The 13,525-nt window shown below is 35.5% G+C and overlaps 1 protein-coding gene across 3 annotated transcripts; it reads right to left on the bottom strand.

Annotated features, from left to right (window-relative positions):
- Positions 1 to 1,173: 1,173 nt before the first annotated feature.
- Positions 1,174 to 6,616, bottom strand: LOC133782653 (peptidyl-prolyl cis-trans isomerase CYP37, chloroplastic). Of its 3 annotated transcripts, none has more exons than XM_062221985.1 (12): positions 6,262 to 6,616; positions 5,605 to 5,862; positions 5,432 to 5,521; positions 4,039 to 4,134; positions 3,625 to 3,732; positions 3,342 to 3,391; positions 2,803 to 2,905; positions 2,545 to 2,598; positions 2,008 to 2,166; positions 1,768 to 1,890; positions 1,614 to 1,663; positions 1,174 to 1,509 (listed from the first exon to the last, which is right to left on the bottom strand). In XM_062221985.1, exons 1-12 carry the CDS (start codon positions 6,451 to 6,453, stop codon positions 1,398 to 1,400), a joined length of 1,395 nt encoding a protein of 464 aa, XP_062077969.1. In that variant the 5' UTR covers positions 6,454 to 6,616; the 3' UTR covers positions 1,174 to 1,397. The 3 variants fall into 3 exon arrangements, with proteins under 3 accessions (XP_062077969.1, XP_062077972.1, XP_062077970.1); XM_062221988.1 differs by having other exon boundaries at positions 5,605 to 5,870; positions 6,262 to 6,401; XM_062221986.1 differs by lacking the exon at positions 6,262 to 6,616 and adding an exon at positions 6,065 to 6,107 and having other exon boundaries at positions 5,605 to 5,870.
- Positions 6,617 to 13,525: the final 6,909 nt, after the last annotated feature.

Below are 13,525 nucleotides of genomic sequence, written 5' to 3'. Positions count from 1 at the left end.
ATATGACATGTGATTTACTTAGTAATAGAGTTTAATCAGCACAAATATAATATACTTGCATCCCCACCATACACATTATACACTTACTATTTTTGGCCAATTAGAAGCTAATGGAAGCAGCCGCATAGGTGCTGGCATTTCGTACGCCCGCACCGCAGAAAAATTATATATATATGAAATTACAAAATTTAAAATAATCAGAAAGGAGGAAAAATAGTAAATAATTAAAGTTCGTCATCGTCAACCACTTTTATAAAAATCCCTAAAACGACACCGTATAATTCGCTTTTCGTTTTAAAGTAAAATTCATTTTCTATCAATTTTTTTCCTAGTACAATTATTATTATTTTATTTAAAGAAACTGAACAAAATCCATTTAATGCTGTAATAAATAGAGGTAGATCATGGACCAGTGTGGTGGGCTCGCAAGTGGGCCCCTTTGGTCTACCTCTGTCGTAGCCCAATGGTGATCAACAAGTTGGCCTTATGTGGGCCATGAGTTAGGCCACGTAATAAGTGGACTGAGAGATATATAGCTCAAATATCTTGATCCATAAGATCTTATGGATAATCTTGTCAACCATAATATTCTGTTGTAATTTTTAGGGCCAATCGATTTTTTAAGGCCACCATTTTCTCAAGTACATTCTCTTGTCTGTTTTTGACCAATTAATAATATTAAAGAGTTTTCTTCTTTTTTGTGGTTAGTGTAATTTTATCATATATACTATCTTTCCTTTTCCTTCCTTTCTTGGTATGCAGAAAAATTTATAAGCTTGATATATATTAGTTACATCATGTCATCATCAACTAAATTGTCACAAGTTATTCTAAAAAAAAAAGAAAAATAATTGAACATAAATTGAAAACTAACACTAGAACTAGAAAGAAATATTTTTTTATATATATAAAAAAAAATCTTAGTCTTACACTTTCATTTGACATGTTAAAATAAATTAAATATAAATTTTTCATTATTAGTATTATAAGAAGACATTGATGTGTTATACGAGCTACACAAAATTGAAGATTTATTTATGTGAATATGGTTATCAAAAAATCAGACTAGACATGTGTTAGTAAATTTTCTTAATATTTTTTGAAAATAAGAGTCCCTCTTGGTGTTCAATCCCAAAACCCCTTACACAGCCATTGAGAAGAGAGAGAGAGAGATGGCCAGTAAAATTGTCTATCAATAATGATGTGTAAAGAGTATTACATGGTCAAAGCAAGGACCTTGGTGACTAGAGATTGTAGAAGAATACAACAAGAAACATGGCATACAAACTTGAAAATTGAAACAACCTGCACCAAGAAAATCTGGCTGCTAGAATTTGACACGAAAACATCATATAAAGAATGAGAATTGTGGTCCTAATTTGCCAAGATAATCAAAATCAACTCTCACTTGGCAATATGAGACGATCTTGTCCTTCTACCAGCTTCGCGGATAGGATCACATCTCCTGTCTTTATCTGCGGCAGAATGTTTCTCCCAATTGTTGTGTATCTACATGTACAAATGAAATAGAAAAGACATAAAATCCAGCTCAATGCATGTCTCATTCAAATTAAAAGTACAAGAAAAGTAAAGGGGTTGGTTAAACGACATACCCCAAAACCGAAAATTGTCCTTCATCGAACGACAACCCTCCTAAGCCAGCCTACACAAAGCAAATGATGTACTTTTACTTCTGGTTTAGAGAAAAGTAAAGGGTCTTATTCAGGTGCTAAAATATGAGTTTATAAAGGTTTAGAGTATACTTACATTTCGCTTATCATACAGATAGAAGAAAAATTGATAGGGTGATGAATACTCCTCAGAGACTTCACTATGAGCCATGGCAACTGCACCGTAGACAGATAGAGGGAGAACTGGTAATTCTCCATCCTTGAATGAAGGACCAAAAAAATAGTAATTCGTTAGCAAATATGACCAAATTACAACAAGAAAATGCCACAACAATTAGTAATTGTAAATAAGCTATAGAAAATTATATGAGCATACCTGGACACTTAGAGTTGTTTTGTACAAAGGCTCAAACTGCCCGGATGGCTTTATTTCAAGAGGAACACTATAACCATTGTTCTTATCTTGTCCCTTTTCTGAAAGAATGGCTTGATTGGACAAATTGAGCTTTGATCCATTGTAGGCACCATCAATTACCTAAAGAGTTGTGTTTTGGCCAAAAATGAAAAATCATACAATATAAAATTGAAAATGACCAAACCTTTTTCTTTTCCTTAGATGACATACAAGAAGGCTAACAAAATGTTAATTAACACTTATATCGACATATGTATCATTAAAACAGGCTTGAAATGTGTAGTCATGAAATCAACTTTCGTGTAGCATAGAAAAAACAAATCTAACAAAACTTTGACTGCACTCCTTAAAGTCAAAAACTTTATCTTATCAGATATGAAAACTACAAATGTACTGCAAACAAGCATAAGTTCAAACACAAATCTAAGATAAATAAAAAAGAATATGAAGTGTCCATCCACAAATTCATGAGGCCAAAGTGAGGTTCAACTACCTTACCAGTTTTGCGAAATTCCCCGCTGCTAATGGTGCTGAATACCCATCTATGACAACCTGCATATATTGGAAAAGGATAAATAACAATTGACTAAAAAAAGTACCAACTAACATATTTTTTCAAACACAGCCTTTGCACCCATTAAATACTCCTTTCAACAATTACCCCCATTGTAGATGCCAATTCCCAGAATATATTCAAATAAAGTATCTAAATGGTGAGAGTTTTGTTTTTAAGTGTTACTAGAGAGATTAAGAGACCAGTATGGTGGCAGTCTTTCTTTGTTCACCACCAGACTCTGGTGAAAATGTTGAACCATCTCCTTTCTCAATGGTAAATTCAACAATTCCTCTCCCTGTCAGCCTGCAAGTAATTAGGAAATAAGTACATTAAAATTTTATGTATGATGTTAGGATTTTTATGGTTTTCAGAGTATTTCATGTCACACAGGACACATACAGAGTGATTTTTCTTTTTTTAATACAGTCAGCACACTTGGTAGTTGGTGCTCTTAAGAAACAAATAACAAGGAGGTCTCAAGCACTGAGCTAGCCTCAGCGGCTCAATTACAGAGTGATAATTTGGCCCTTTACATGATTCACTTAGAATCAATCAACTAAAAGGAAAATCCAAAGTTCACAAACCAAAATATTTCAATGAAGGAAAAAAAAAACAGGACACATTAAACTGTTAAATTAAGCACACACGTGTTTCATAAAGAGTTTTCATTTGAAAAACCCAATATATTTGGTTTCAAGCATGTCATAATTTACAATTATAATAACTTATTAATACTAACCTGGGATATTTAGTATATTGTTCAGGCAACAGAAATGACAACCCTGGAGCCTGTTAGAAACAATATCAAGATGAAATTTTTACAAACCAATATTTCCTCGAATTATATTTAGATGATAATAAACATGTAAACATTGTCTATTTGTGTGAGTATAGCAGTACTTTTCATATTACAAAATATTTTAAGGATTTCAGTAGCTCTATGGATAGGTTAATTTCTAATTCTTATTATTGAGTATAAGGATTAAAAGAATTTATATTCATCCATTGACTGTTTCAGATACCTGCAACAACTCTAAATCAGCGACTGTATCCAGTGAAGATGCAAGGCGTATAGACACTTTGTCTGCGTCATTTTCCTTAATGGCTTCAATAAGTGATTGTAATCCACCCTGAATAATCAATAGATTTTATCATTTTGAAAGTTTCTGCAGTGAACTATAATGGTAAGTGTATAACCTTATACGTATGTAAAGTCTTCAAATGGAAAATGATAGAATTCTGTCTAGTAGCACTACTATATTAAAGATTTCAATCCTATGTGAAAAATAAATACCAAATCAACTTTAACATTGAGCTAATTAAAGCTTAAAGATTTGCAAAGATGATAAAAATGTTCATAAATATATTTATGTGTAATTTTAATGGTCTTTTCACATACTGTGCTAAGCTTTAAGCTAAAGTGTACCTTCTTATACCTTTCCATCAACAAGAGATGTGTACAATGTTGAACCCTTTTCCTTTAGATCTGCAGGAACACTTGCCAAAATTGAATCCTTTTCGTCTTTTGCTATCTGAATTGAGAAGAAAAACAGCAGAGGGAAAAACATGATACAGGTTAATACAAATGACATCGAAGAAATTCTAAATTCTAAATAAACAGACAAGTGAATGTCGGATTCTCTTCAATTTCAAACTATTTACTGAGTTTTTCGGAAACTAGAATTATGAGAGATAAGAGACCTAAAAAGAAAGGACTTAACGATAGACACACAAGGTTTTTACGTGGTTAGGGCGTTAATGAGCATTAGTCTACGAGTCTATTGTATTAGAGCTTAGAAAGCTTTGACAATGGAGTTTTCTACAACAAGTTTGGGCAAAATAATTGCTTACAAGAGAAAAGTCTGGATCCCCTCTACAGCACACAACTGATCCTATTTATAGGCAGTTGGGTGCAATGGGCTTGGGCCGGACTAATCTGGGCCCAATAAGAATGTAATCATGGTTGGCTCGCTAATGGAGGCTTAATACAAAGGATTTTGCTAAATATATACATTAATCAAGGCCCATTGGGTTGGCTTGGGCATAACCAAGCTTTACAGCGGACAGCAGTACGTAGCCTTAGACTGGTCTGCGTGGGCTTCTAAGGAGATCCTGGGGACAGATCTGTCAGGGTAGTGGCAGTACTGTTTCCCAATAACGGCGTATACTCCGTATGTAACCTCTTCTGCAGGTTAGTTGAGGAGACCAAACTCCGCGTTTCTTGGGAATGTGTCAGCATCAGGGAAGTTCAGTCCTGCCCTATCTGGAAGCCTGGCTCGGGTTCATTTACTAACGTCTCGGTCCATTCACCGGGACGCTGGTTCGTTTACCAGAGCTCAGGTTCATTCTTGACAAGGGTGTATTCTCAGACTGTTGAGCATGTCACCCTTACTTGCATCCCGAATGATGCCATTAGGTTGAGACTGGGAAGACGAATTGGGTCCGCGTCTTGCTCCTGATTCCCTCGTTATGGTGGCGCCCATCGAACAATGTTGGGCTTACTGACGATTGGGCCAATAGGACTTTCTTCTTCCCCGTCCAGTAGACTTAGGCTGGGCCTTTGATCTCTTTGAGAGAGCCTACGGATCCATTGTGTCAGGCCACATGTCCAAGGGGAAAACAGGGATAACACAAACTATTACCCCATGAATTGATAATCTTTTTGAAATTGCTATGCCAAAAGAGACCTAACATCCTATTATGGGAAGAAAATAGCACATTGTGAACCACTGATGGCTGCACTGTGCTATCTCAGAATTTCATTCAGAAATCAACCATATTGAAAAATGTATAGAGTAAAGAGAAAGAAAATCTAAAAATAGAATGTACCTTTAAAGCTTTCTTCACATTGCTTTCCATGGTTCCATAAGGCTTCCTCTGTGGAATTCTTAACAAGTATGATATGTCTTCCAGAGAATCCTAGCACAAGAAACAAGAACTTCCAAAACTTATATAATCATAAAAAAATATAGAATGAAATCCAAAATTAATAAAAAGAACACCTGTATAGCCTTCATGTTTGTGTTTGCAGGAATTGCTCTCCTTAGTGCTAGCTCTCCTGTTCTTGGAACCTTGGTATCTGGAGAATAAAGTACTGCCATTGCAGGAGGCGAAGACCATGGCTCCAAACCAAGAAAAGGAAGCGGAGCAGAAATTTGAACAAGCAGTAGGATCAAAGCAATCAATCTCTCAAGTTTCCTTTCATGTCCATTACTAGGCCTCTCCAAGTTTAAGGGGACATTACATTGGTCTACCAGTTTCTGCATTACTGAAAACCCATCTCAGAAAGCTTATCACCTATCTCTCTAACCAAAAAGTTATCTATTCTTCCGATTAAACTACTTAAAATGTCCAACAATGGCTACTAAATACTAACTTCATTACAACAAAACTTCAAGTAGAAGAAATTAATCCAAAACTAAAAATCACAAAATTTCAATTCCCTTGCAGAAAATGTCTAACCTTTGATAAATGAAACCACTTCAAACATGACCCAACAAAATACCTTCACTACTCTTCTGATATTATTTTCATGGGTTTTTGAAATGGACTACATATAGCAGTATTATATTGTAAATAGCAAAAGTTCAGCCTTTTTATTAAAACCCAAAAACCAAAACCAATAAAAGAACACATAAATGAGTTGGATCAAAGCAAACCTTTCTGAGATCCTTGGCGAACATGCAAGGAATTCTGAAGCAAGCCAATGATTTTGGATATTTGTTAGGCATTTTATTGAAGCAAAACACGAAACAGGTTGGCATTAAACTTTGCCTTCGAGATGAGGGAGTAACAGAGACATTAAGGGAGAGCTTGTGAGAGAAAATGGTGGAGGAAAAAGGAAAGGCCATGACTGGAAGTTGGTCGTTGCAGACAGGTTTTGGCGCGCCTCATCCACAAGGCTAAGGCCTATTTGTGGAGTACCATTTACTATTGTTTTCAATTCTTTTGACAAAAATGACCTCCTACTATTTGCTACGTTCGAAAAAAAAATGGATCAGGCTCCCACATCACGAAACACGAGGGAGGGTCATTTCAACATAACAAAATAGGTTGAGACGAAATAATTTCAATCTCACCACGACTAATGGAATCGATTTCTGAAAGGCTCGAAGTAGAGTATCGATAAATCATTATTTGTTACAATAATTTAAATATATTTCTACATCTATACTTTATAAAACTAATTAAAAAAATAGATATATACATATTTCAAAAGAAAAATCAATCACAAAATTTAATTTTTATTCTCTTAAACATAAAATAAAAACAAATAATATTAAAATTTAAAAAATCTTACCTCATAAGAAGAAATAATATTCAAAAAAATTGACACCTTATAAAAATTATTAAATTACAATTTTTTTTTTTTTGACAAAAAGAACAATGCTCATAGATAAAAAATTGTTGAGTACTTCAGTCAAAATACAAGGCAAAATACATTCTGTCAAGTAAACTCATTAGGAGTCTTAGGTGCAAACTTAGCATGAACAGATGAGTTTAGTATAAAATCTTACTAAGAAAAATATACATACAATAATATATCATCAAGATGCGTAACTAAAGCATAGCCTTCAATACTAAAATCACAACCATCCAATTTATATGATAAGCAGCCCAAGCAAAGATAAATATGAAAGCATCTGCAAAGAAATGAAGAGAGAATAAACACTAATAAAACAAAGTAAATTGATAACGAATTTATAAAAAAAAAAACTAAAATACTACATATTGAAAGTAAAACAAACACAAAAAGAAAGAGAGGGAGGGAGAAATAAATTTATATGTGAGGAAGTCTTCACATGACACTTGGTATTTTCTGAAATAGTATAATAACTTCATAACAATAATATGAATAACTAGTTGATAAACAAATAACTTGTAAAAGATAACAGAACAATGAATGATTAAGAAATTTAACATATATTCAAAACCATAAAATATATATATTCATATATGAATGTTTTCTTGATTATGCTTTTGTTAAACAGATTATGTTTGACAAATAAAATAACAAACCACAACAATAGAAAAACCAAGAACACAAACAGAAAAAACAAAGAACACAAAGCCATAGATAACTTAAGTAAACTCATAAATAAGTTCTTTTGAAATAATGAATAACTAACTTAAAAACTAATAAAATTAAACACGGGCAAAGTAATAATAAAACTAAAACAATATTAATAAATTAAAATATACCTACAATAAAAATTAAGGCAATATCTATGTAAGTGTTAATTTTGTCATGCATTGTTTTTATGTTATAACACTGAAAACTCAGTAGCACATGATTTTTATTTCAGCACATGACTTGCTTAGTTGACTTTCCTATTTTGTGCCCTAGCATATATATTCGTTTTGTCCATGTTTCCCCTACCCTGTTTTAGCAGCTAAAATGTGTCTTCTTCAAGAAACATTCGCTATAAAAGGTCTAAAGCATTTAGTGCTTCATTGTTCATTGCCCATGGCGTTTTGGTGATTCTTCACCATTCTTCTTACGATTTTTGGTACAAAGCTTAAAAAGGAAGTTCAAGCTAAGTCTCAAGGGGAGCTTGAGCAGTAGCTAGAGGGAGTCCAGCGAATTTCAAATCTAGTGAGAGGCTGGTTGCTTGAAGATTTTCACAAAATAGGGAGTTGATTACTTGTTTGTAAAGCATATTAGAATGGAGTTTTAAATTTAAGGGAGTTTTATAACTGTGTATACTTGTATAACTCTGATTATTTTAGTGAATTTTCTTTACCTCTGGACTTAGTCTCATGAAGTAGGTTGTGAGAAATCATGGCTGAACCATGTAAAAATGATTGTCATTTTTTATTTTTCTTGCACTTAAACTTGAACCAAATCTAATTTTTGTTTGATAAATCAAATGGGTAAATGAGTTACAGTAGTTAATTAACTTTCATTTTGTACCAGAGCTTGTGTATTGATCCTTGCTTGTCTTTTGTTAGTTTGTTTGCTTCTACTCTAGTTATCGTGTTGGTTGGTTCCTTAGGGGCTGCGTGTGTGTGTTGTTTTTTCATTTTCTTATTGTGTTTTGTTGCTGTGTTTGTATTGATGGGTTGCTTCAAAAAAGGCGGGTCTACTACTAGACCCCAATGTAACATCTCAAATTTGTTAATAAGCCTTAGTGCCTCGATTAGTGTGCTGAGAGGGCATAATTGGATTTATATGTGGAATTAATTGAATATGTGTGTGATTATGTGGTATACATGATTTATATGGTGATATGAATATATATATATGCATGTTTATGTGTATTAAATATGCATGTGGGCCCGTTCTTGTTAATAAAGGCATATTTGTAATTTTGGCCTATTAATGGTATAAATGTAATTATGTGTTATATGATTGAGACCACATTATTATGTGGACATATTCACAATATTTGGCTCGAGGCGACCCTAGTGAGCGGACTAGTGGAAAAGTCACAACGGGGTTGAATACTAGGCTCGGGGTGAGCCTAGGGATATTTTGGGAAACCTAGTGCGTAGTCCGTGTTATCGGGTGAAGGGTAATTATTAAATGATTATTTGGGTATGTCGGGATTAATTGAGAATTTATAGTGTCATTTGAGGATTAGCGAAAAATGTGGCAAATGACAGTATTGCCCTTGGGGGCGTTAAAGAGCAAGTTTTTGACCTAGGGGCACTTTGGTCCTTTTGGTGCCAAAGGATAGCTTAGGAAGCCTTCAGGAAGTAACCAAAAACACAAAATACACACTTTCAGTTTACTATCTCTCTCTCACTCTCGTTCATCTCTCTCTCTCTCTCTTGAGCCTTGGGAAACATTGAAGATTCTTGAGGAATTGGCTTAGAAAAATTGAAGATTTGAGGCTGAAGTTGATTGGGGATTTAGCTCAAGGATCAAATTACTTCTGAGGTAAGATTTACAACATGTTTTTTTATGTGAATTGTCTTATTAAGTTTAGGTTTTGGCTGAGTTTAATTCTAGGTTTGGTTGTTGAGTTGGGGTAAGATTTTGGTTGGTTTTTAGGGTATAAATGGTGTCCATGTTGTGTTGTTAAAAGTCCTAGGCTCAAATCTGGTTTTAATTTATGTTTGGGATGGATTTTGGTAAGATTTGGCTGAGGAAAAACTGGGTTCGTAGGGTCGCATCGCGACCCTGTTCTTGGGGCGCCACGACCCGCGTGAACCTAGGGCCTAGGGGGTTCTATTTTGCTTAGGTGTGCCACAACTCTTCAGGGCTGAGTCGCGACGCGTCTCCTTGTCGCGACCCATTAGGGGGCGTCGCGGCGCGCATAGGCAGAAATGACCAAGGCGGGCTTTGAGTGATGGGAACTCAAACCTAGGGGCTCATGATCAATTCTTAAACCCAGTTTAGTAGAATTCGACCTCCCGGAAGCTAGGACTCGTTTTGGAAGCCTTTATTCGCTCGTTATTGACGGGATTTTATATTATGGTCTTGACTAGGTTACCGCTAGGGGCTCAGAACCGGGATCGTGCTCGAGGGTCGTTCTTATTATACGTTGCACTCGAACCTGAGGTAAGAAAACTGCACCCTAGTTGTGATCGGGGCTTGTACCCCTGTTAAAGAATATGGCTATGATTATATGTGAGATTATGAGTATATCTGTATTTGAGAATATCTGGTTAAGCATGCTTGTATATGTTGCATCTGTTTATCTATTGTGTGATCGATATGCTTGAATATAACTAGTGTGAAAGTCCGGCCTAAGGGAGCCGGGGCTGACGTCAAGCGTGCGGAACGCAGTTCGGCCTAAAAGAGTTGGGGTTGACTGTAAGATCTAAGAGTTTGGCCTAAGTGAGTCAGGCCTGAACGTCACCTAAATATACATAAGTGTCATTTGCAGTTGTTTAATTTATTGATTGTTAACTTGGATTATAGGAGAGTTTTAGCAGATTATTAGTGCTAAGCTTATTGCTTATATTCTATTGCTTATTGAATTTGCCGATTTAAGTTCATTGTTTATATATTGTTGCTCATTGGTACCTGTTGATTTAAGTTTTCTTGCTGAGCCTTGGCTCACGGGTGCTATGTGGTGCAGGTAAGGGGAAGGGAAAGTTGGACCAGCCATGAGTTGGATAGCTTTAGGGGCGACGTGTACATTTGCAGGTACTCGACTGCCACAACCGAGGGAGCAACAGGGACTAGAGCCAAACCATATTTTGTTGCTTAGGCCGGCTTACATTGTAATTATATTTTAGAGTTGTAAATGCCTTGTAAACACTTATTTTTTTGGGATCCCGTGTACAGACTCAAAATTTTTAATGAAAATGACTATTCCTATGATCAAAATCTTTAAACCCTAACCTAGTAATTGACCTTAGTTACACGCTTATATCTAAATGACTTGATTAGCAAGTCCATCACTATTTAAAGTACATAGTGCAACGGTCCTGGATTTGGAGGACGTTACACCCCATGCTTGATGGAACCAACTATGCTTGTTGGAAAGCTTGGATGAGTGTGTTTGGAGTTCTGTGGTTGACGATTGGACTCCTCCTACCATTAAGGATGGTGAGAACACTAAACAAAAGCCTGTGTTAGAATGGACTATGGCTAAGATTGAAAAGGCATATTGGAACTCCAAAGGAGTTCATGCTGTCTTTAATGCAGTTTCTGTGAGTCAAATGAAGGCTATAGTAAATTGTGAAATATCCAAGGATGCTTGGGATAAGTTGCAAACTAAAAATGAAGGAACGAAAAATGTCAAAAAGTCTAGATTGAGATCTCTTACTAGTGAGTTTGAAAATTTAAGTATGAGAGATGATGAATCTGTTACTGAATTTCATGCTAGATTATGTGACATTACTAATGAATCTTTTGCAGAAGGTGAAACTTATTCGGATTCCAAGCTTGTGAGGAAGGTGCTTGGAACTCTCCCTAGGAAGTTCAAGTCAAAAGTTGCTTCCATTGAGGAATTTCCATGATGTCGATACCCTTGATTTAGATGAGCTTATTGGTTCATTGCAAAACTTTGAACTCACTATGAAAAGATGGTCCAAAGAAAAGGAGAAGAACGTTTCTAGTGGAATGGCCTTATCTCACAAAATTGTCGAAAATCTCTTTGTGGGAGATTCTCTTGAGAATTTAGATGAGGAAAAGGTTGATGCAACATTGTATAGAAGTATGATAGGCAGTTTACTTTACATTACTGCAAGTCATCCTGATATTTGTTTCAGTGTTGGGGTTTGTGCAAGATATCAATCTGCCCCTACTGAATTGCATCTTACTGTTGTGAAAAGAATTCTAAAATACTTGGCTGGTACCACTGACTTTGGTCTTTGGTACTCTTGTGATACTAATCTTTCCTTGGTTAGCTTAAGTGAATCTGACTGGGCTAGCAATCTTGATGATAGAAAATGCACTTCAGGTGGATGATTTTATGTGGGGAACAACCTGGTTTCTTGGCACAGTAAAAAGCAAAACTCCATCTCGCTCTCCACTGCTGAAGCGAAGTACATTGCTGCAGGAAGTTGTTGCACTCAACTTCTTTGGATGAAAGAAATGTTGTGTGATGATTGCCTGTCTTGATACTCTAACCATCTATTGTGACAATACTAGTGCCATCAATCTCTCCAAAAACCTTGTCCAACATTCTCGCACGAAACACATTGACATCTGCCACCACTTCCTTCATGAGTTAGTTGAGTCTAAAACCATTGTATTATCTCATGTTCCATCTGGAAGTCAACTAGCTGATTTGTTTACTAAGGCTTTGAGTTCACAAACTTTTGTTCACTTGAGAAAGTAATTGGGATTTTTTATGTTTGAGTGATAACCTGTGGCATTTGAAAATAAGCAATATAGTTTGAGATTTCATCTTCTAACTTGACTATTTTCATATGTGATTCTTTCTTCAGCTTGCTTTTCATAGTCATATGTCTTGAAGTGATGTAGGCTTGCTTATGCTTTCTTGCCGTCTTACTTGATGCTTGATTTCTCATTCTTGGTAATTGCATTGAATTGTCTCCCCTATTAGAGAATACTTATGGTTTAGTGTGAAAGCTACCATTAGGTTACTTTGCTTTGTGTAGTTTACTCCTTCACTTAAGACCGTGTGCCCGTGGAGAGAACCACCTATGTGTTTGGCTCTCTAATTGGTAATGGCTGAGGGGATTTCTACTTTTTAAACAAAAAAAAAATTCTAACAAAAATAATAAATAAAAAAAGGAATAATTTTGAGGGAGAGTTTGCCTTATACTTTTATAGCAGGCATCTCATAAGGACACTTCACCACTAATGGAGATTGACTTTCTTTGCTTTTTCCTTGTTGAGCTTTATCTTGTGCCTTGTTAGGCCTCAATTTTGCATTTGTGAGGTCTATGTTTCAACATGCTATATGTCTGTTTCAACAATGTGTAGACATCCTTTCATTTTGCTTTGTGTCTCTTGATTTGATGTTCATCTTTTTCCATATTGTGTTTAGTTTCATGCTATTTGTTCTAGCTTAAATTTCCCTAATCCTGTGTGTTCTCTTGTGTTTAAAAATCTAAAAAAAAATCATAAAAAATGTATGTATATTTTTCTTTTCTTTTTTTTTTGTCATTTTTCGCTAGGCTTGTCATTTTTTTCCTTTATATGTGTCGTTATATTTAAAAAAAATATAAATAAAAAAAGTAAAGACAATTCAATTCAAATAAGTTTTTTAGCTATTTTTCTCATTTCCCACTCTCTCTCTCTCTCTCTCTCTCTCTCTCTCTCTCTCTCTCTCTCTCTCCCCGTGCCTAACCTTTTCTTCCCCGATGTCGATCCCAAATGCCAACCGCATCTTCACCCTTCACCATCGCAATCACCTCCCTACTCTGTCCCCTGAATCCTCTCTCTCCTTTCCACCACCACCATCCCCCACCCAAACCTAGTGGTATCGCCATCCGCACCAAGAATCGTACCCAAACCTCTGCCTTTCCCTTTTCTCCACCCGATTCTTCTGGTCG

Source organism: Humulus lupulus, chromosome 6 (genome assembly GCF_963169125.1).
Source record: "Humulus lupulus chromosome 6, drHumLupu1.1, whole genome shotgun sequence".
Lineage (NCBI taxonomy): Eukaryota > Viridiplantae > Streptophyta > Magnoliopsida > Rosales > Cannabaceae > Humulus > Humulus lupulus.
Note: the sequence above shows the minus strand (reverse complement) of the source record. Positions and strands in the feature narration are given on the sequence as shown.

Coding starts and splice junctions, on each gene's coding strand:
- LOC133782653 (XM_062221985.1), bottom strand. CDS start 6,453: ATGGCCTTTCCTTTTTCCTCCACCATTTTCTCTCACAAGCTCTCCCTT. Junction 2,167..2,544: donor CGGGGAATTTCGCAAAACTG/GTAAGGTAGTTG, acceptor ACAACTCTTTAG/GTAATTGATGGTGCCTACAA. Junction 1,891..2,007: donor AAACAACTCTAAGTGTCCAG/GTATGCTCATAT, acceptor CCTTCATTCAAG/GATGGAGAATTACCAGTTCT.